The sequence below is a fragment of the Oryza brachyantha genome, chromosome 4, assembly GCF_000231095.2.
Source record: "Oryza brachyantha chromosome 4, ObraRS2, whole genome shotgun sequence".
Taxonomy (NCBI): domain Eukaryota; kingdom Viridiplantae; phylum Streptophyta; class Magnoliopsida; order Poales; family Poaceae; genus Oryza; species Oryza brachyantha.
The window spans coordinates 3,388,660-3,409,996 of NC_023166.2; the positions used below are offsets into that span (position 1 = coordinate 3,388,660).

The following is a 21,337-nucleotide window of genomic DNA, read 5'->3' on the forward strand; positions in this document are numbered from 1 at the left end:
ACAACACTTGTTGGTGGCGTGGCAAGACAACGCTGTCGCACAGTCTAGTCAGAGTGGCATGGCGTATGCCAATGTTATTGACGCACGCCACCGACAATGGCGTGGCAAGCCTTTTAGCCACGCTAATATTGGTGGCATGGCCAAAAGACGGTGAAAATATTTTCCTAGATGTTTACTAATAAAATTATTTATTAAAAAGGTTTAATAAATAAAAAAATTTCGCTGCAATCCACGTCTATATAAACCCCACGAAACTTGCGGTATCCAGCAAACAAACAAAGCTAAACCATCACTCCCTTCTAATTAAGGTTAGTAGTGATACTTAATTATTTGTAGCTAATTAAGCTAATGCAGACGATGGCTTACACTAATCACTGGAAGCAAGTACTAGCCGTAGCCTCGCTACTAGTGGCCGTCGCTTGTGTTCGCACGATCGCGGCGCGCGAGCTCGTGGACGCGGCAATGGCGGAGCGGCACGAGCGGTGGATGGCCAAGCACGGCCGCGCCTACGCTGACGACGCCGAGAAGGCGCGGCGGCTGGAGGTGTTCAGGGACAACGTGGCGTTCATCGAGTCGGTGAACGCCGCGGTGGGCCGGCACAGGTTCGTGCTGGAGGTGAACCAGTTCGCCGACCTCACCAACGCCGAGTTCAGGGCCGCGAGGACCGGGCTCCGGCCGTCGTCCCGCGGCAACCGCGCGCCGACGGCGTTCCGGTACGCTAACGTCAGCGTCGGCGATCTCCCGGCGAGCGTCGATTGGCGGAGCAAGGGCGCCGTCAACCCTGTCAAGGACCAAGGCAGTTGCGGTAAGCCTGTTCGTCCCATTCCATGACTCTGCGCCGTCGGGTCCCGTCCGCCGGCATGGCGACATGAGATGATCGACAAACGTGCGTGTGGCAGGGTCTTGCTGGGCGTTCTCGGCGGTGGCGGCCATGGAGGGCGCCGTGCAGCTGAGCACGGGGAAGCTGGTGTCGCTGTCGGAGCAGGAGCTGGTGTCCTGTGACGTCGAGGGCGAGGACCAGGGCTGCGAGGGCGGGCTCATGGACGACGCCTTCCAGTTCATCATCAACAACGGCGGCCTCGCCACGGAGTCCGACTACCCGTACACGGCGAGCGACGACAAGTGCGCCACCACCCGCGGGGCCGGGGCCGCCACCACCCGCGCCGCCGCCACCATCAGAGGCTACGAGGACGTGCCGGCCAACGACGAGGCCGCGCTCCTCAAGGCCGCGGCGAACCAGCCCGTTTCCGTGGCCGTCGCCGGCGGCGACCGGCACTTCCAGTTCTACAAGGGCGGCGTCCTCTCCGGCTCCGCCGGCTGCTCCACCGAGCTGGACCACGCCATTACTGTGGTCGGCTACGGCGCGGCGAGCGACGGGACCAAGTACTGGGTGATGAAGAACTCGTGGGGCACGTCGTGGGGAGAGGGAGGGTACGTCAGGATGGAGAGGGGCGTCGCCGACGACGAGGGCGTCTGTGGCCTCGCCAAGATGGCGTCCTACCCGACGGCCTGACCACGATCGATCTCCATGCAACACGCGATTAATTAGCATGATTTTAAATAAGCACCGTGGTCTGGCCTGATGGATGGATGATGCCATGTTCCTGAATTTTGATGCTGCAATACAGATCTTGAATATAATGGTAATTTGCACAAGATCATTTTTTGTTTGCAACTTGGATTATTTGAATAGATGAAGGATTGATCAAGGCTGTGTATTTATAAAGCTATGCAGTTAAAGCCACATCGCCAGTTCGCCACCAGTTGGATTATGGCGTGATGCCAATGCCATGCATGTTTCCTACTTGTGACTTGTGGCATATCTAAAACAGATAGATGAGTTTTGTGACGACAGATTATGGAAGATTTAATATTTTTAACAAATGGAATTACCGAAAAGAGAAGCAATCGCACGCAAAGCTTGTTGAGATTTGTAATCACGGATGGTCAAGGGTGTCTATTCGTTCTTGCAGTAAAACTTCGAGAGATACCAAAGTTTTAGTGCAAAATTTAGTACCTTTTAGTACCTAAGGTATCAAGAGTTCTTAAAATTTAGGTTTTATCATCCTTGAAAAGTATCTAAGGTACAAAAATTTAAGTACGAATTTTTGATACCTCAAGGTACCATACTTTTTACATTAGAAATGATGGTATCTTGAGGTCATTTTTTAAAGATGGTAAACTAGCTCCCAAAATTTACATAAAAAAAAGTAGTACCTCCTGCTACCTTCTCAAGTATCGTAAAATTGCTCAAACTTCAATCATCCCCTAATAGAGGAGCAAAATGCTCATGTCTGGGCTAGTGTTGAATCAACATAAGGCTGAATTAACGGTTCATACTGGAACAAATCAGAAAGACCTCTGATACCTTAAGTGAAAGTTGACAAGCAGATAATTGTGCATGACCAATAGAGATGCAGTTTGCAGAACCTGCAAGTAGAATACTGTGCTACTGCATGGAAACAAATACCATAAGGCTTAAGGAGCTTGATGGTCACCAAACGAATATTTTCTGTCAAAAATCAGATCACATCTTCAGATCATTACGAAGGCACATGTTTAGGCAGCTGAAATACTTTTATGTAATATCAGCAGCTTCAGGCCATTCCTAACCAGAGATCGAAGTGGCATAGCATCCACATTCCATATACTTTAAGTTTTTAATTAGTTGCAATTTAGGAAGCAACATTTACCTCTGAATTGACAGTTACCACTAAATTAAAGTTAATTAACATGTAAATGAATAGACCCTACCAAACCTTGAACACATGCCATTGCCAACCACAAATAGCAATGCCTTGCATGTGACGAAGTACATACTCCTATCCTGGAAGAGTATTTTTACCATTATTTAGGGATACCAAGAGGTGCAAGGCACCAACCGGTACCATTCAAATCGAGCTGTTTAATTTGTAGGGACACCATAGAGACTGAAAAAAGGGTTAATTAGATCCGTGCCATTATAAATTCTGCAGTTTAGAAAAATGCCATTAAAATTCTGGTATTCGTAAAGATACCATTATAAATTCTACAGAATCACTTGCAAACACTTTATACACCGAAATCATTCTCTTTGACCAAATTGGACTACCTTATTTTTCTGCTGACCATATATCCCCTCACAATGTATTGAATAGACAGAGCAAGCCCGTTTATCTCAGCAATCCCCATCGCCCATGAACCCTATCCCTAAATTGTAGTGAGGTCGCTGAGGGCTGGCGGAGGCAGCACGGCAGCTGAGGGCGGCGGCAGCTGAGGGCTAGCTGAGGGCGGGCGGAGGCGGCGCGGCAGCTCAAGGCGGCCACGGCGTGGCTGCCGAGGGCGGTGACCAGTCGCGGCGGTGATGCAGAAGCTGAGGACGGCTTCGAAGATGGAGTTCTCTGGTTGCTCTAGTGGGTGGAGTGCGAGGAAAGGAGCAACCCCCCAATTACGGTCCGTATGTCGTAAGCCGGCAGTGGTGCGGACATCATACACGGAGAGAAACCCAGGGCAACGATGGCTTTAGTGCTGACGTGATGTAAGTACCCTTGGCACCATTTGGATGTTTCACTAGATGTTTTTTGCAATGTTACGTTCGAACAAATGCAGGCCCCCTCTTGCAAGATATGGATTTGGGAGAATCTTGTAGACCGATATGTGCAGGAGATGGTTGAGTAATGCGAGATTGCAGAGGAGGAAGCATTGGAGTAGGTAATTGCATACAAGGAAGAGGAAAATTGAAGGCTTGAAGGGGTTTTTTATGGTAGTAAGGCTGAAATGCATGAACTGCATGTGGAGATTGGTATGTTTCAGAAGGAATTAGAGGAGCTGAAGAAAAAATTGGATGCCGAGAAATATAGAAATTCTAGGTTGGCGTTGTTGGTCTGTGTAATAGTGATAATTATTGTTGCTCGGTTTTTAGTTTAGTTCAGTTATATAGTAGGCATGTACGTATCGTGATAATTATTTTGTGCGTTTGCAATTATTTCCTGTTTGCAATTATGTCGTTTGGCTTTTGTCTCCAATAACCCTAATGCTGAGGGTGATACCATTTAGCAATTTAAGAAGTGTGCACATAAAATCCAAGGACAAATCTAAGAATTATTTGGCAGAAGCGTCCTTAATTCCTTAATTATCATTATAAAAAAGCGAGAATTATATATTGATTGCGGTTGGGCGGTGAACCTAGTTTACCCCAAAACCCAAGGATCCGTCAGTATATGGTGAAGGGACGTTAAATGACTGATGGGATACTGGTGGTGGCGTTGGTAGTTGTTGAATAGTTTCACATGTATTGATTGCGGTAATGCGGTAAACCTACTTCATAAATAGGAGAGCTTCTTACCTCCTTAGAGCATCCCCAACCCGGGAACTCCATCAACAAGATCAAGGCAATGGTAACAATAGCTGCAATCCAACACTTGTTGCAGTGCAACTCGGGAACACCACCGGTACAGTCAGAGGCTTAGTCATCTAGGTCACCCCGATCTAGATCGAACATTTTCAAATGACTATCTAGATCTTGGCCACCGACTGAAAACAGATCGTGCCGAGCATCTCCCGACCCTTAGCAGAGGAAAGACACAGCCAGTAAGCAATGCCACCTCAATGACGAAATCCACCTACTGTATCAACAACGCTAGGATCTTGAGGCCGAGAAAAAGCGCCTCTATCGGGAGGACAGCTCTGACCTCTACCGCAAGTTCGAACGCCAACACCAAACACGCCAGGAAGGTCATCGTCGGGACCGTGAACATCGGAGCCATAGCCAGGGGTCTAGGCATCGGTCACCTGAAAGCTCAGGCACCGACATGGTCAACAGTGTTGTGGCTTTCACAAAAAACTTGAGCCAGCTTACTTGGCCGACTGGTTTTAAGCTGACTGGTATCAAGAAGTATGATGGCTCCATCGACCCAAAGGCTTGGCTAACAGTGTACACCATGGTTATCCGAGTAGCTGACGGCGACACTAAAGCAATGGCCAACTATCTACTAGTCGCTCTGGGTGACATGATTAGACATTGGTTGTTGGGGCCCCCCAAACAATCTATTGACTCCTAGGCACAACTTCGCAATTGGTTCATAGCCAACTTCCAGAGCACTTACGATAGGCCATTGCCCAAATACGACCTATACCAGGTCCAACAGAAGAATAAGAAATCTCTCTGGGCCTATATCAAACGGTTCTCTAAGATTCTCAGTTCCATCCCCGACTTCAAGGATGATATGATCATCACTGTCTATCACAAAGGCGTGAAAGATGAGCCATTCATTACGAAATTCACTCGCAAAGAGCCAACTACAGTCAAGGATCTCATTGACATGGCTAACTCCTATGCCACATCGGCAGATGTAATCTCTACATCTCGTTCTGACCGGCGCGACGACTCGGACGACAAGAATCGGGAAAATCGAATCTACTGCTGATGAGCTCTTCATCTGTTCACTGGATCGACGTCTATACAACTTCGTGGCTACACCCTACTTACTGTACCGAACCGGGTAAACGACGCTACGCTCCACGCTGGCTAAGTCCGCCTGGGGGCTGTCAGGATGGGCACACGCCGTGAAGCCAACTCATCTCACGGCTAAGAAACATCCAAAAGTAAAAGACTACTAGCAAACAGATTAACACCAAACACGATTGAAGTCCGCCGAGTGGTCAGGATGAAACGAGTGACCATCAATTACCCTAGTTTCCAACAGAAGGTCGTAGGATCTTCATCAACTTCATTGTCGCCTAGTGGTGATCCCATCACCACACCGAATGCATGCACCGCCACCGTGTTGGATGCATCAATTTCGTTGCCGCTAAGTGGTAATCTATTTACCATGTCGACCATGTCTCTCTTCGACATCACGATCGTCACCACCAAATCGTGATCGCATCCGTATGTCGGCCGTCATCATCACCATCAACGAGAGTACTTGTGGAATATCGAACAGCTAAGACCCTTTCATACTTAGTACATTTTCTATAAAAGTCTCCTCTTTCTCCATCCTTCGACTGCCAATGTCGACTGGTTTTCACCCTCAGCAAGCCAGTCGGGGGTTACACTGTATCATGTCATATGGTTATTTTCAAAAAATCTATTGTTTAAAACCTCTTTTTCGATCATGAGATCAATATCTGAATAAAGTTAAACAAACTTCACGGCTACGCCCTACTTACCATACCAAACCGAGTAATACGCTATGCTCCACGCTAACTAAATCTACTCGGGGGCTATCAGGATGGGTATACAACACAGGTGTACACAGCACATTTTAGATTGCGAGATCTAAATTAGAATAAAGACTTAAAGCAATAGCAAAATAATTTACAGACAAACAAAGATATTACAAAAGACAGGTTACTGTTAATAGCTATATTTCCTATTTGCTGGTCAAGGTCCCGAACTATGGAGTCAGCATTTGCTTTAGCCTCTTCCATTAGCGCCAACGCCTTCTTCGAATCACAATCGGCTACAAAACCTTTGATGGTGGCTAAAAAGACTACTCAGGGATAAAGGGACTTCATTGTGGAAAAAGCTTAACAAGTTGCTATCATCGCCATGTCCCTCGCCTCCTCGGCCACATGTCCAGGTACCTCTTTAAGCGTCTCATTGGCTGACGTAGAGCTAAAGTTGGTTGCCATAGTCTCGAACGACCTGAAGATCACCAAGGCTACAGAGGCAAACCGGTCTCGAGTAGCCTCAACTACTTTAAGTCAAGCCTCGATATAGGCTACTGTGCCACGAGTGCTCTATCGCTCTAACTCTCCAAAATTGCCAAACAAAAAAAGTTCAATAGCTCCAAATCTCCAAAATCGACTAAGCGTTACTATATCCCTCCATGGGCCTAGCGGACCGATGCGTAAAACTCAGGGCTGGCATAGTTCATACCATGTCGACGAGAACGTTGCGAGTTTATGGTTCGCCCAAACGGTGACATAAAATTCATGATTTCTCACATTTTGGGATAACGTCAAGCATACTGAGTGAAGATACGCATGGTGATCAACAATCTACATGGATGATTTGCGTGACTATGTACGACTCCAGGGGCTACTGTGGAATACCTATACTAGGGGTATCCGTGGGCTATACATATACGTATGGTAGGGGGTTACCGAATAGGAAAGCAATCATATCTGTATGGGAACAACCGGAGTTTGGTAACTGTCGGATCTGAGATGTAACCGAATTAGGATAGATCTTAGTCTTATCATATTAGGACACTACTTGTAAGCCCTATCTCCCACTATATAAGGAGGATAGGGGCACCCCTCATGGGGTACGGCCAGACACACGACATATTCCAGATTGTCTATTCTCTAGTTGATCTACCCACAATCAAATAAAATCGCCAAGCAGTAGGGTATTATCTCGATAGCCGAGAGCCTGAACTTAGGTAACCCTTTGTCTTCATCCTAACGATTGATCTTTGCGCCTTTCTAGCCACCCCATATGTATTGCCGACATCCAAATCGTCGACACCTCTGGTTACGCCGCTCCTATGCTGCCAATCTGGTTGCGCCGCTTCTGAGATTACCTTGATCGCGCCGCTCCTGTGCCGCCAATCAGATCGTCGGAATCTAGAAAATCACTAGTAGATGAGAAGTAGAGGACATAGATTGCGGTAGACAATCATTCGGCTTAATAGCTGAAAACAAAAAACAAACTGACTATAGCATATGTTTTGTGTGGAATGTCTAATGTTTCATAAACATCTGGAAGCAATGTATGGACCCAACAGTATATTGCACGTGCATGCAGTAACAATTAGGTTTCTGTATATTTTGTTATGCAAGATGAATGTATATATTTTAACTATTACTGATGGGTGACAAACTTTATGTTATGCGACATGATAAGTGGATGGTCTATCATACTATGAGGTTTTCTGCTTACTTGATGTTTTCTAGCTATGTTTATAATCAAGCACGGCATGAGAACAATATGAGTTATTTTTTTAACTCAAACATGCTAACAAGGTTTTGGTCATCATTGACTACAGTTAAAAAATAACTATCTGACATAATAGTTAATTTTTAACATACTAGAAAAATGCCCGTGCATTGCACCGGGTCAAGCTAATTTTAATTATCCAAATTTAAATAAATTTTGAAAATAAATTATGTGTTTAGCCAGAAATAGTAAATAATGGTTAATGTATAATTGATTTGAGAAGCGTACGCTAAACCCCATTATGTCATTTTCAACGAATTTCTCTAAGCCCTACTCCCTTTATTTTTTTATCTAATGTAATAAAATTAAATATAAACATTGTGTGTAGAGAAAAATACAAATAAATTTGAGATTGGCTAGAAAAGCAAAAATAAATAAGTTTCGGAATGTGTACAAAACACACAAAAAATGAGAATGTGTAGAAAAGATAAAAAAGTTTCTACACAAATCATTTTATGTAGAGAATACACACAAAAAAAATTGAGATTGGGTAGAAAAAAAAGAAAAGGTAAAAAAATAAAAAGAATGAGAATGGGTAAAGAAATAAAAGTTCTGCCTGGACATCTTTTGTTTAGGTCCTAGCATAATTAAATGTATTAGGGTACGAAAGGTTGATATGTATGAGTGGTTAAGAAAGCATACCTGTAGTCTGTTTGGCTCCAGCCGCACAAGTTTCGACCAGCTGTTGACCTTTTTTTCCCATTCGCGTCAAGCAAGCGCGCGGTGGACTCCGGCACTCGGTCTGGCGCGCGCGATAACTCGGGCCAACGCAAACCTAACCTGCTCGGGCGAAGAGCGACCCATTTATCTGACAGACTCGGCCTGGCCCATGAACCTGGCCCGCTTAGGCAAAGTGCGACCCATTTATCCGACAGACTCGGCCTGGCGCGTGTGAGGTTGCTGCTGCTGCTGGCGTCATCATGACGTATGGATGACGTTAGCATAGACGGACGAAAATTTTTGGCAGAATCGTTACCGCTTTTTATAATAGTATAGATCACCTACCGAGCCATATAATTGTTGATTTTGGTGCCGATGGGTGCGTGTGTTAGTTAATTCTTAGCTCAAATAGATGTTAAGCGTGGACAAAAGTATTTTTGTCATAACCATTGACAAGTTATTTTTTAACTCAACAAGTACAACATCACAATAACTAGGTCATTTTTCTAAGTAGCAATCTCACGCAGACATTTTAAATGATAAGTAAAATTTAAGTATACATCGAACGACTACAAATGAACTAGTAAACGAACACTCTCCTTTCACGTTGTCATTAATTAATTTTTAACTCCACAAACCTTCATAGGGTTAAAAGTTGTGAGGGTCATCAGTTAATTTTTAACTCTTCCACCAACAAACACATTTCTTCACGCTGTCATCAGTTAATATTTAACTCCTCATTCCTTTTCGGGTGTGGGGGTGGATGCGGGCATGCAACGTTATCTCTGTGTGATACGCCACGTTGTTTTGTGGTGCACAACTTTTGTATGGCGCGCCGTGTAGCGCCACTGTATATATAGAGGGAGAGGGGATCATAGATGAATCTATTTAAAGTTAAAACGTCATATAACATAAAACCGATGTTGTTGCTACTAATTAAAACATGTCAGTCCTCCTGAGACACATTCACATGTATATAGTCAGTACACTGAGACATCTGACTTTTCTCCCGTCGTTTAATTAGTTAATCAATCCAGTGAAATATAAAGTGATAGGCCTCCAACTGCAACCACCGTAGCAAGGTTCACTCGTGTTTTTGTCGTCTCTCGAGAGGGGTTCTACCGTGACACAAACATGCATGATCTTACAAATGTACACGCGGGCACGCATGTATATGAAGTTGCCTGTTTGATTTGATTGGGCTAGGGAGGCATCGAGAATACAGAAAGAGCTTTGATAACTGATGTTGCATGCAAGTTACGAGAGAGGTCTTCTCTGTTGCCACAAGCATGATCTCACATATGGCTTGCTGGGGCAATCGAAGTGCCAATTAACCACTTGGCCGGTCTGTTGCCGGTCCGTTTGTTAGCTACAATGACGGCCGCAGCAAAGTCCATATAGATCAAAGCAAGATGGCCATAACATTTTTGGGAGAGGCCAATGGCCAAACTAATGTAGAGAACATGACAACTAGCAAGTCTTGATGTGTTCGTGCTCAGGTAGGTAGACAGGCAGAGACATACTCAACCAAGTTCCAAAAGCTCCACATAAACGTGAAAAAGTTTTCAGATATAGCATCTCAAAAAACATGTGTGTTGTTCTTAGGCCACGTTCTTTTGTGGCCAAAACATAAAAGATGATAGATTATTTGATTTTTTAGGTAATTAATTATATAAATAGTGAAATTAATCAGTGAATAGTTAAAATTCTACTCTAGAAAAACAAGATAATGAACTTTTATATAGAGACATTTTACAAAAACACATGCATGTTTTTGTCTGGGGCTAGGGTTATAACCTAGAATTTGAATTTTCAACCTTAAACTTGAAGTTATTTTTGAGGTTTTTTCTATTAGTTATTTATATCCTTACGTGTGATGCGCCGTTCGTTTTTTTTTCTCGCACCCATCGTGATTGTTTTTATATCCTTACGTGTTATGTGCCATTAGTTTTTTTTTTTTGGTTTTCTCTACGACATCAACACTTCCCTCACACAACCAACTCGGGGTTCACTTGAGATAAGCTTTCGGAAAAAGAAGTTGTAACTTGTTGGCATGAGTATTCTATTAAATCCTATTAAGCCTTGGGCTGGGATGCTTTGGTTTTCTACGCAATTTTTCCTCAAGCAAATCCTATTAAGCCTTGGCTGTGTGCCATGTCGTATCCCCGCAGGACCCACGCACCATGTGCAACATGCCCCCGGTAATAACTTTCCGGTCGGTCACCCATCCCAAGATTGCTCCTCACTCATGCACACATGTGCACCCGACAATAACTTTCCGGTCGTTTACTCCAGACCAAACAAGTTTAACCTCGGGGTTCTCTTGAGATAAGCTTTCGGAAAAGAAGTTGCATCTTATTGGTACGAGTATTCTATCAAATTCTATTAACCCTTAGGCTGATATGTTACAGTATTTTTCGTATCAATTTTTTTCTCCCACACGTCATGATTTTCATTTCGTATGTTTTGTCACTAGTCGCAGACGTCGCGGTATGACTTCTTTTTATTTTCCTTTTTTATTTTCTTGCACAGGCCGGGATTTTTTTTAGTTGCGTCATGCCTGCGATTTTTGTTTTCCTTTTATTTTTCTCATGATTTTTTATGTTACTACCTCCATTTCATATTCTCAGGTTTTCTAGCTTTGTCTAAATTCATTTATGGATGAATGTATATAATTTATTTGTGTTTGTTTGTTTTTTTTTGTTTTCTTGCACACGTCGTGATTTTTTGTATTTTTTCTATTAGCTACCGTGTGCAATCTTAGTATTTTGTTCTTTTCTGTGACATGTAATGATTTTTAATGTTAGTGGCCAATATATATATATAAGAAAACTAATATATGCACGTGCTTATAATAAGCAATTCTATACCGCGCAGCCCACCTGCTTAGAAATAGACTTGAATTAAATATTAGACCAACGTAATCCGCCAAGTTACTTATTAATCTTAGTCGATCAGACGAGTCTCTATAACCAGATCAAACCAAACATACATAGATCGGACTTATCCAAGACAGCATGTATTCGGGTATGATATAGTTATAGGAAACATGAAGATCGATAAGGCTAATAAATAAACCGATGAATTGCTTGGAATAAACAATGAATGCTTTGTTGTGATCGGCTAAAACCAATTTGCGTGTAATCCTCATAAGTCAATGTAACATAAAACAATTACTGATCTATGTAAATCTAGCCGATTGGTATAAAAATAATGCAGTAAGGCAATCGGCTACTTTATTGATGTAAATATGATGAACATGTAGATCGGCAAATATCATCGGCTATAGACGACTGCCAAACAATCAAGATCTAGCCCAGATTGCTAAGAATAATCATAGAAGATCAGACCGAACCAAGACAGTTCTAATCTAGTCGATACGATTACCTTGGCCCGGCGGAACGTAGGACTTACCCCTCCACTGGAGATCGAAGCGATGCAGCCCCGTATCACGTGCCAAGTTCCGCCGGAGTTGAAACCTCGGTTAGGAGTCGATGATGCGATGAGAGTAATTAATCTATTGATTGATGTAGAAGGTTTACAATGACCTTGTGCATACATATTTATACCCTCGGGTGCATAGTAGTCCATGTCGGACACGTCTCCTAATAGATAAAAAAAAATAACGAACTCTATCTCTAACACGACACGGTTTCTAATAGATAAAATAAAACAAACAAGTCATGATCGGACTCTAACTCCCTTAGAGATAAAGTAAAATCTTAAACTAACTCTAATTAATAGATAAATTTATACCGCCATGCCTTGGTCTTCACGATTCCTTCTTGAATTTGGTCTCTTTCGGATAAAATCTCTATCGATGATTGCACATTTCCTTATCCGAATCCAATACGGAAAGTTTTAACAAATTTCGGTGTTAACACATGCCTCCTAGTTTTGAAGTATGAAAACTAATGCTTCAAAATTATCTTCTCTGCTCCAGCTTTGGCGACTCCAAAATTCCTCTTCTTTTGCACCTTGCAATCGACTTTCATGAACCGATAGCGTTTGAACGAGATGGGCCAAACTTGCAAAATCATGGCAAAAGAATTTGCCTTTGATTGGTTCTAGTAGTCCTCCGAATATAAGCTCTGCCAACTGTTTATCATTTAAGCTCAAATTATAGCATCGGCTACGAACGTTACGAAACCTTTGTACATATTTTATAGCCGATTCACTTTCTGGCTGCTTAAGCAAAATTAAATCCCTAAGTCTCAGCTCATCTGTTCCAGCAAAGAAATTTTTATGAAATTGTGTCTCTAGATCAGCCCAACTTCTGATAGATTTTGGAGGTAATGATAAAACCATGTGAAAGCTGATCCAGAAAGTGACAATGGGAACAGCCGAACCTTCAGGGTGTCATGAGCCGATGCCTCTCCACATTGTGCTAGGAATCGGCTGACATGTTCAATTGTAGAAATATCATCTTGACCCAAAAATCTAGAGAATTTTGGTATCCTATATCGACGTGGCAATGGAACCCTATCGAACCACTCCTGATACGTTCGCCTATACAGATCTATTTGCCTTTTTGGTCTGATCCCAAATTGTTCCCTCGTTATCTCAACAACTTTATTGGCCAACTAATTTCCCTCGCATTGTATTCACCATGCTGATATTGATTAGGTCCTTCTGGCCGATATTGCCCCCCGAGTCGAATTCCTTGAGCAATGTATTCATCAATTGTTGTCTTGATCAAGACTTGCAATGTATTCATCAAACTCCAGACTGATCGAACAAAACATGACATACCGATTCATCAACTGTATCTTGAAGTGTCTTGACTATCAGCTTAGGGAATTAAATCTTCTAAACTGGCCCTTCTGGTGTCATGATGAAACATTGAAGGCAACGCTTCTCAAAATCTGCTACATGCCGCTCCACCAGTCGCCTCTGTTCCATGCCGTTCTGGAGTGATCTTACTCTCCCAAAGGGGTTTGGAGGCCTGGGGTTCACTGACACTAGAAGTATGATTACTTTTTGTTATCCAAATGGATTTTTTGCTGTTATATATGAGAAGGAGAGTCTTTATCTCAACCTCCTAAGAAGGAAATATCTTAATGGTTATTCTTTCTTCCAAAACGATGGAGCTGGTGCGTCTCAATTTAGAAAGGTTTCTTACAAATTAAGAGGTGATTTAAATTTAGGTAGTATGTGGTGACTATGATATGGAGACCAGATCAAATTCTGGGACGATGTTTGGCTTTATGAGGTACCACTTAAGGTGATGTACCATAATATTTTAACATTTGTAGTCAGCAAGAGGTGATGGTTAAAGAGGTGGTAGATGGTAATTTTCATAATCTAACGCGTTTATCTGCCTCAAAGTTCTGTTGCAGAGAATACTCAACATATTATTTTTTATTGCTCTATGTTTTTTTTTTGTGCTTTTGCACAGATTTTTTGGGCTGGAGTATGATTCCTACTATGTTTGAACATTTTGAATGGAGTTGCCCAACCCGGTACGAATTGGAGTCATAGGAATTGGATTTGCCCTGCTTGGGGCTGTTTGCTAGAATCTTTGGATCGTTACAAATGATATGATCTTTAAAGAAACTGATTACTTTTAATTAAACATTTCTTTTTCGTATCAATTCACTTCTTTGGCACGGGAAAACGTTGCTGAAGCAAAATGAAGAAGGTGGCATCGAACAAATGATTCGGGAGATCCAGGGAGTGGCTAGTAACCTGTATCATATCAGAAGGAGAATTTTAGTCGGATAAACTGCTTTCTTTATTTCGGTCCATGGAAGTTATTTGGTGGGACGGTTGTGATGCAAGTAAGGGTTCGTTTAGAGTTCGGCCCAGTTTAGATGGTAAAAAATTATTTGGAGAAGTTTCACGTCGGGTGTTTCACCAGATGTCGGAAGGGATTTTCGGACACGAATGAAAAAACGAACTTCACGGCTAGCATAGAAGCTGCGAGACGAATCTTTTGAGCCTAATTAATTTGTCATTAGCACATGCTGGCTACGGTAGCACTTATAGCTAATCATGGACTAATTAGCATAAAAAGATTCGTCTCAAGATTTCTTCCGTAACTGTGCAATTAGGTTTTTGTTTCATCTATATTTAATGTTTTATTTAGGTGTTCAAAGATTAGATGCGTTGTTTTTGGAAAAACTTTTTTAGGAACTAAAGACGGCCTTAGTCTGGTTTGGCTATGGGCTGGTTAAACTGAGTTTTATTTTCAGTGTTTGAACCTGACTTTTAAGCTACTAATCCCGTACCCGTATTTAGGTCTGCGAAAGGGTTGGATGGAAATAGATTAAATGGGATGGGTTTTAATTTGGATTATTTTTGGTTAGGTGCAAATGGATTATTACTTCAAATGGTTTGTATTGGATTGGGTTATAGAGACAATTGAATTGGTATAGACTGGATTTGGTTAGGTGATTTTAGATTTTAAATGGATTTAACCTGGGGAGAGCAAATGAACCATTTAATTGGATACTCAATGGAGAATAGACATATGTGCGACCCACATATAGATATTGATCAAAATTTGCACAAAGTTGCTCTTGTACATAGTACATTATTTGACCAAATTTTAGTTAAATTTGATAATTTTTTATAGTATGAACGTGAGTTTTAAAATTTTAGGTCCAAGTTTATACATACCAAATGGTCACGTTCATTCTGCTAAAGTGGGTTAGATCCATTTCAACAAAATGGTTTGATGCAGTTTGGTCTAAAATTGAAGTTGGATTAGTTTGGATTGGATCCTAATGAAAAATGATTGGTGGATTGGTTTGGTAGACTAATTAGTAAAGAGATGGATTAGAGTGGATTTGGATTGGATTGAGATCCATTGGTAGACTTACCCGTACTTTGTTTCTGATCTGCTTTTAATAAAAGCAGGGCTCAAGGAGCCTTTTATCCAACGTTCTCTCTCTCTCAAAAAAAAAGAGCCTTTTATCTAAAAAAAAAAGACAGATCTTCATGGCCGTTCATCTTGGCGAATACAATGGACCGTATATCTGTTTACAATATGACCTCAACTACGGTAGTAGAACAAAACTCGTGAATCAATAGGCATGATCATTTCTACCGATGATAATAGTAATTGTGGAGTTATATATGTAGAGACCACGGTAAAGCAAAGCTTTATCTTGGAATAGTATATATACCTGGTAGTAGCCTAGGATACTAGGATCTATCCAGTTTCAGCTCCAGAATCGAAGTGATAGAACGGTATGCATGCCAGCAGGTGAAACGATCTATGTCTATTCAATTTGTTAAGGCACGCATTCCTGTAGTTTGTATTGGTGGCTATAGCTGATTTGGGAGTAGAAGGCACTAGGAATTCAGTGTGCACAGTAGCCACTCACCATCATTCAATTTGCTTGTGATAACGAGGAGACTTCCCCACACTTGGTATCTACACCTAGTTTTTTATTGCCCATGTTGTGAAAAATATGGAATAGAGAGAAATTTTAGGATTTTATCTTTATCTCTAAAATTTTTTGTTACACACTATATGATCTCTAGCCATGCATATATGTATCTCTGACACGTATCAAGCAGCTAGTGTTTTGATTTGTATAAATGCACACAGTATGATTATGTGGTAGTTCGTGAAAACTAGACAACACACCTTTGAGCTCTTGGTTAAGGCCCTATTTAGTTTCAAAAACTTTTTCTAAAAACATTACATCGAATCTTTGGACACCTAAATAAAACAATAAATATAAATGAACATTAAAACTAATTACACAGTTATGTGAGAAATCCTGAGACGAATCTTTTGAGCCTAATTAGTACATGATTAGCTATAAGTGCTACAGTAACCAGCATGTGCTAATGACAGATTAATTAGACTTAAAAGATTTGTCTCACGGTGTCCAAGCGGAATCTGAAATTTATTTTATAATTAGACTACGTTTAATACTTTAAATATATGATTGTACGCATCGATATGACATCTCTCCCAAAAATATTCCAACTAAACGTGGTCTAAGGGCATTCCCAACCCATAACACGAGATGTAATTTTTATAAACTCCACATAATCAAGAAACTAGTACTAGGCACTACTCTTCCAATGCAAACACCAGTATTTTACACTTAAATTTAATGCTACTTATTTCACATGATATCTTCGATGTTGTGTAAAAACCATGTCTCATGCAAGACATGGTTTCATTCTCTTTCCTCATTTATTTACTTATCACATTATCTTTCATCCTAGGTGTCAACTTATTTAATGTTATAGACACCATCCTAATCATTGGGTTAGGAATACCCTAGTGCAAGGTGTGTGTCACGTCAACCAATGTTTATGTTCTCTGACTATAAAGGATGTGTTGGACAGAAGACAATGTGCAAGACAAAGTGATGACCTTACAGGTGTTATGTGCCAAGGAAATTACAGAGAAACCGGATTACATTTATTCTTCACATGCCCTTTCAGCTCAGCATGTTGGCAATTCTTGATGATCAACTGGGATTCCACTCTGGAGTTCTTTCAAATGATAGTTTTGGCTCGGATTAATTTCAGACGAAAAGGTTTTCTTGAAGTCTGCCTTATTGCAACGTGACATATATAGAAGCAAAGAAATGGGATGATCTTTCAAAATGTGCAACCCAGTTTTCACAATTGGAGTAGTTTGTTCAAGAAGGAAATTCTTCTGCATATGGGCAGGATGAAGGCGCCTCCTCTACAACAAATTCTTTCTGATTGGTTACAAACTTGGTAATTTCTTTGGTCTCCTGTAACTGCTACTTTTGTATTTGTTCTATCTTATAAAATTACACTAATGGGCAAAGTCCTGGTACTATTTACAGCAAAAAAAATATTTCTATTCTCTATGTAAAGGTCCGAATGGGACATGATTCAGTGGACAGTGGCGCAATCAACTGAAAAGCAGCAATGTGCAATAACTGTTTTTTATTTGTTTGGCTAGTGGGTATCATGACACTTAATGTTCAAACAAAGGGTAATAACACAATTATCCCAAATTTCAAATTATCATAACACTTTCTGGAAATATTAGGTACTGTAGGTTATTCAAATTATTCAGTTATATAATACTATTTAACAAATTGTCACTCCAGATACATGAAAGGCTAACTTCAATTAGAAAATGTATATGTAAGATTTATTTTCATGGTATGATTTAGACTTTGTTTTCAAATGACAAATTAATATTGCATGAATATTACCATATTTATCTATGAGTATATAATTGGTATTTGAGTAGTGAGAAACAACCAATAATTATATCTACCAATTTAAATCCCCGACAACACAGGCGAAATATGGATTATGACTCATGGAGATGAGACCTCAAGGTGTAGGTTGTTTGGTTATCATGCTTAACTTGCCGTGCCAAAAAAAATTAGCAAAAGATGTAAGGATACGAGTAGACTACAGTAGCGTAAAACAAAATAGATCTAGCATGCGTCGATGTAGAGAAAGTAGTTGTTCGCTCTAGCCCGATGTTCTCCTCCACAGCATATACCTTAGGACGCAACTATGCTGATCAGCACTGCCATCTGGTGGTGCCTCTTGTAGTATTCACACATACAAGGAAGGAACACCATGTATGGATGTGCTAGCGTCCGTGTGTGGCTAGGGTTTAGCACAAGAGGAGGATGGCTAGGCTTTTCTCACGTGATGAACCAACATACTCCTCCACGTATATATAAGACCTAAAACCAGGCCTGTAAGGCTCTCCTACTTGAATTCCTATTCGAATTAAGATCATATTCAATCAATATCCAATTCCCGTATGACATTCCATTAAGTGTCCAATCCATAGGTTACGAAATACTCGGTTGAAGCACAAAAACTCTTTTTCAACCCACATGCCAACAATGGCTTATAGCAGAATATATTGACCTATCGAGCAAACATATTTAGAATATCGTCTTGAAATGTCAAATTAGTATCTATTGGAGTTTTTTTAGCAGCGTTAAAAAAAATCTCGGGATACTACACTTTTGAGTGTAAAAAGTTAGCACTTGAGGCACGGTGTATCTTAAGGTATTAGAATTTGACATGAAATTTTTTTACCTCAAGGTACGTCTGAGGATGGTAAATAAAACCCTATTTTTTAACTTAATACTAAAAGTCTGAGTCACTAAAATTTGAAAAAAGATACTAGCATATTTAGAATATGATTAATTTTTTAATATATTCATATTGACAGTAATAGTAGCCTATACACACTGGTTGAGGACTAGTACTAGATGTTCTATCTGAATTCCTATAGTCAAAACTGACTCAGCGCATTGCCTGCTAAATTTTGAGATGATAGATTAAAATTCAACCTCTATATCCATGGATGGACACAGCCAAAAGATACAAAAAGACCACACAACATAGCCTCGAACAGAGCAAAAACGGCCCCTGACGGATCAAAACAGACTCCAAGAACACCAACAAACACGATGGAAAAATGACCACAAGATAACTAGGCACCCAAGGTCCAACATTCATATTTCCAACAAAGTTTTGATTGCACCTTTTGTTTCGCCCTGCCTCCATCCTCTTTCATTTAGCATCATAAACTATGTGCCCAATAAAGTCCCTTGAAGATCACATTAACCAATATAAAGTTCATGCTCCCACGAGCATACTAGAAAAACTGGACCAACAGTCAACTCGCTCGCTCGCAGTTAGTTCATCGGTTCGCCTGTTGAAACTCCGATTTTTATTTATTAATATTATGTTTGCTTTACATTATTTTTAATGTCCGTATTTGATAAGAAGTCCAAGGTCCTCAATTCTGGTTTTTTTCCAAATCAACGGTTGTTTTCGTCTGGTTGTTTTACGGTGCCCATAAGGTGTTCAGTTTTTAACCTAGGAAGTAATCCTCTTAGCCAAACCACTAGTAGAACAAGAGATGTTGGATTGTTTCTAAACATTTACCAAAACAACACATAATGTTTCACTTTCACTTTCTTTTGTTCAAATTCTCTTTTGTTAGGTACCTTGGAAAGATCTTAATCTTGAGAGGAATCCTCAGCTTCCAAATAAAAGATTTCCTAGGCACAATATTTTCATATATCAATGATTTATACATGAAGTTAATAATGAACATACCACTTTTCTGAGACTTTCATATAAAACTATCTGGGTGATTACATATAAACTTATTGTGGAAATCCTAGCCACAAGCCTAGATCCTTAGACAAAAGCTCTCATATTTGTACCAACCAACACTTAGGGGTGAAAATGGTTCGGAATTTTTCCGGAATCTGGACCTGTTTTCAGAAACGGAACCCGTCGGTCAGAATTTTTTCGGAAACGGTATCGGAATCGGAATTTTTTTCAGAAACGGAAACGGATACGGTGAGCGTACTATCCGTCGGAACTCGGAATCGGTCAGAAACTTTCCGGAAAATTTTTCAGAATTCCGGAAAGTAATATCAAGAAAATGGCCCAGCCCAACCCACCAGCAGTCCAGCAACAGGTCAGCCCAAAATCCAGCACCTGTGTCGGCCTGTGTTGGTAACTGTAGACACCGCCTGTGACTCCTGGTCCAGTAGACTGGAGCGTGATGAGCCGATGGGCCCATCCCATGCGGCGGCCGTGTGAGTGCGACACAGCGACAGAGAGAACGAGGGACCAAGGCGGTGCCGACCGGCCGGCGTCCTTTTTTATGAGAAGTGAAATGAGGTGCTGGCGTGCTGTCCAATTTTATTCTACCATATAATATAAGTCATGAATGTTTCTTCTTGTGACGTGGTATTTTATAATTTATGATGCGTGGTTCTCTTGGTTACTTTGAAAAGTTGATATGTTGTTTTGGAAAAGATTTGCATACATATTTTGTGGTATTTTTATATTCCGGTAAATTTTCGATACCGTATTCGGTCCGCTCCGTATTCGATCCGTTATCGTTTCCGATATTAACTGATTCCATTTTCGTATCCGGGGTTTCCGGTTCCGGTTCCGATTCCAAAAAAAATATGGAAACGGAAACGGTGGAGATATTTTCTGTCTGTTTCCGATACGTTTTCATCCCTACCAACACTCTTCTAACAGATACATTCAAAGGAATGCTCCCCATAACTTGCTCTACCTTCATACCATTTTTCCTAACCAGCGAATCCAAAGCTGGGTAAGCCTTGTCAAAGGAAGAGTTCCTCACCCAACAATACTTCCAAAATATAAAGCTTTTCCAATCCCGAAAACAGAAAAAATCCAGACATAAAGAAGGAACTCTTAGACATCATAAGCCCAGGATGCCACTGCACTTGTCTAATAGTTTTTTAAGACAGATATTTTTTTCCAAAATATTCAGTCCATATTCCGTCATCATTTTTGTGTTTACACAACGGAGAACTAAATAGGTGAATGTAGTCTCTAATACAGCAAAATCTTGCATTGGAAAACTTGCAAAAAAATCCCTAAATTTAGGGATGCACATCTCATATATAAGCTCTAGAGAAAATCAACCAGGGACTTTCAGTTCTTCTAATCCATGTAGGGCATCCATGCTAGCTTATGAACCCGACGACTAGAACTAGCTGTCAATCGATCCCACTACAAGATGATAAACCCCGTCTCCGTATGTATTTCCATGGCTCTAGAAGTTCTTAATCGTCAACATAACTCCAAACTTATACAGAAGTTTGTTACCAACTGTGGTCGACTAGGAATGGATTTGAGGGTGGTGCACCACTTTTCTATATAAAGAAAGACACATAACTGTAAATGATGGTATTTGACTATTCATAGAAAACTGTTAACACAAATCACATACATTATTGTGTACTTGAAAAATGCTTCTTGACATAT

The 21,337-nt window shown here is 40.9% G+C and overlaps 1 protein-coding gene across 1 annotated transcript; it reads left to right on the plus strand.

Annotated features, from left to right (window-relative positions):
• Positions 1-291: 291 nt before the first annotated feature.
• LOC102720974 (senescence-specific cysteine protease SAG39-like) lies at positions 292-1,837 on the plus strand. The gene is made up of 2 exons (XM_040523496.1): positions 292-805; positions 900-1,837. Exons 1-2 carry the CDS (start codon positions 349-351, stop codon positions 1,511-1,513), a joined length of 1,071 nt encoding a protein of 356 aa, XP_040379430.1. The 5' UTR covers positions 292-348; the 3' UTR covers positions 1,514-1,837.
• The last annotated feature ends 19,500 nt before the right edge of the window (positions 1,838-21,337 follow it).

What these genes read in the sequence shown, in the direction of transcription:
- LOC102720974 (XM_040523496.1), top strand. Translation starts at nt 349, where the DNA reads ATGCAGACGATGGCTTACACTAATCACTGGAAGCAAGTACTAGCCGTA. An exon ending in CAAGGACCAAGGCAGTTGCG is followed by an intron (nt 806 to 899) that starts GTAAGCCTGTTC and finishes TGCGTGTGGCAG; the next exon opens with GGTCTTGCTGGGCGTTCTCG.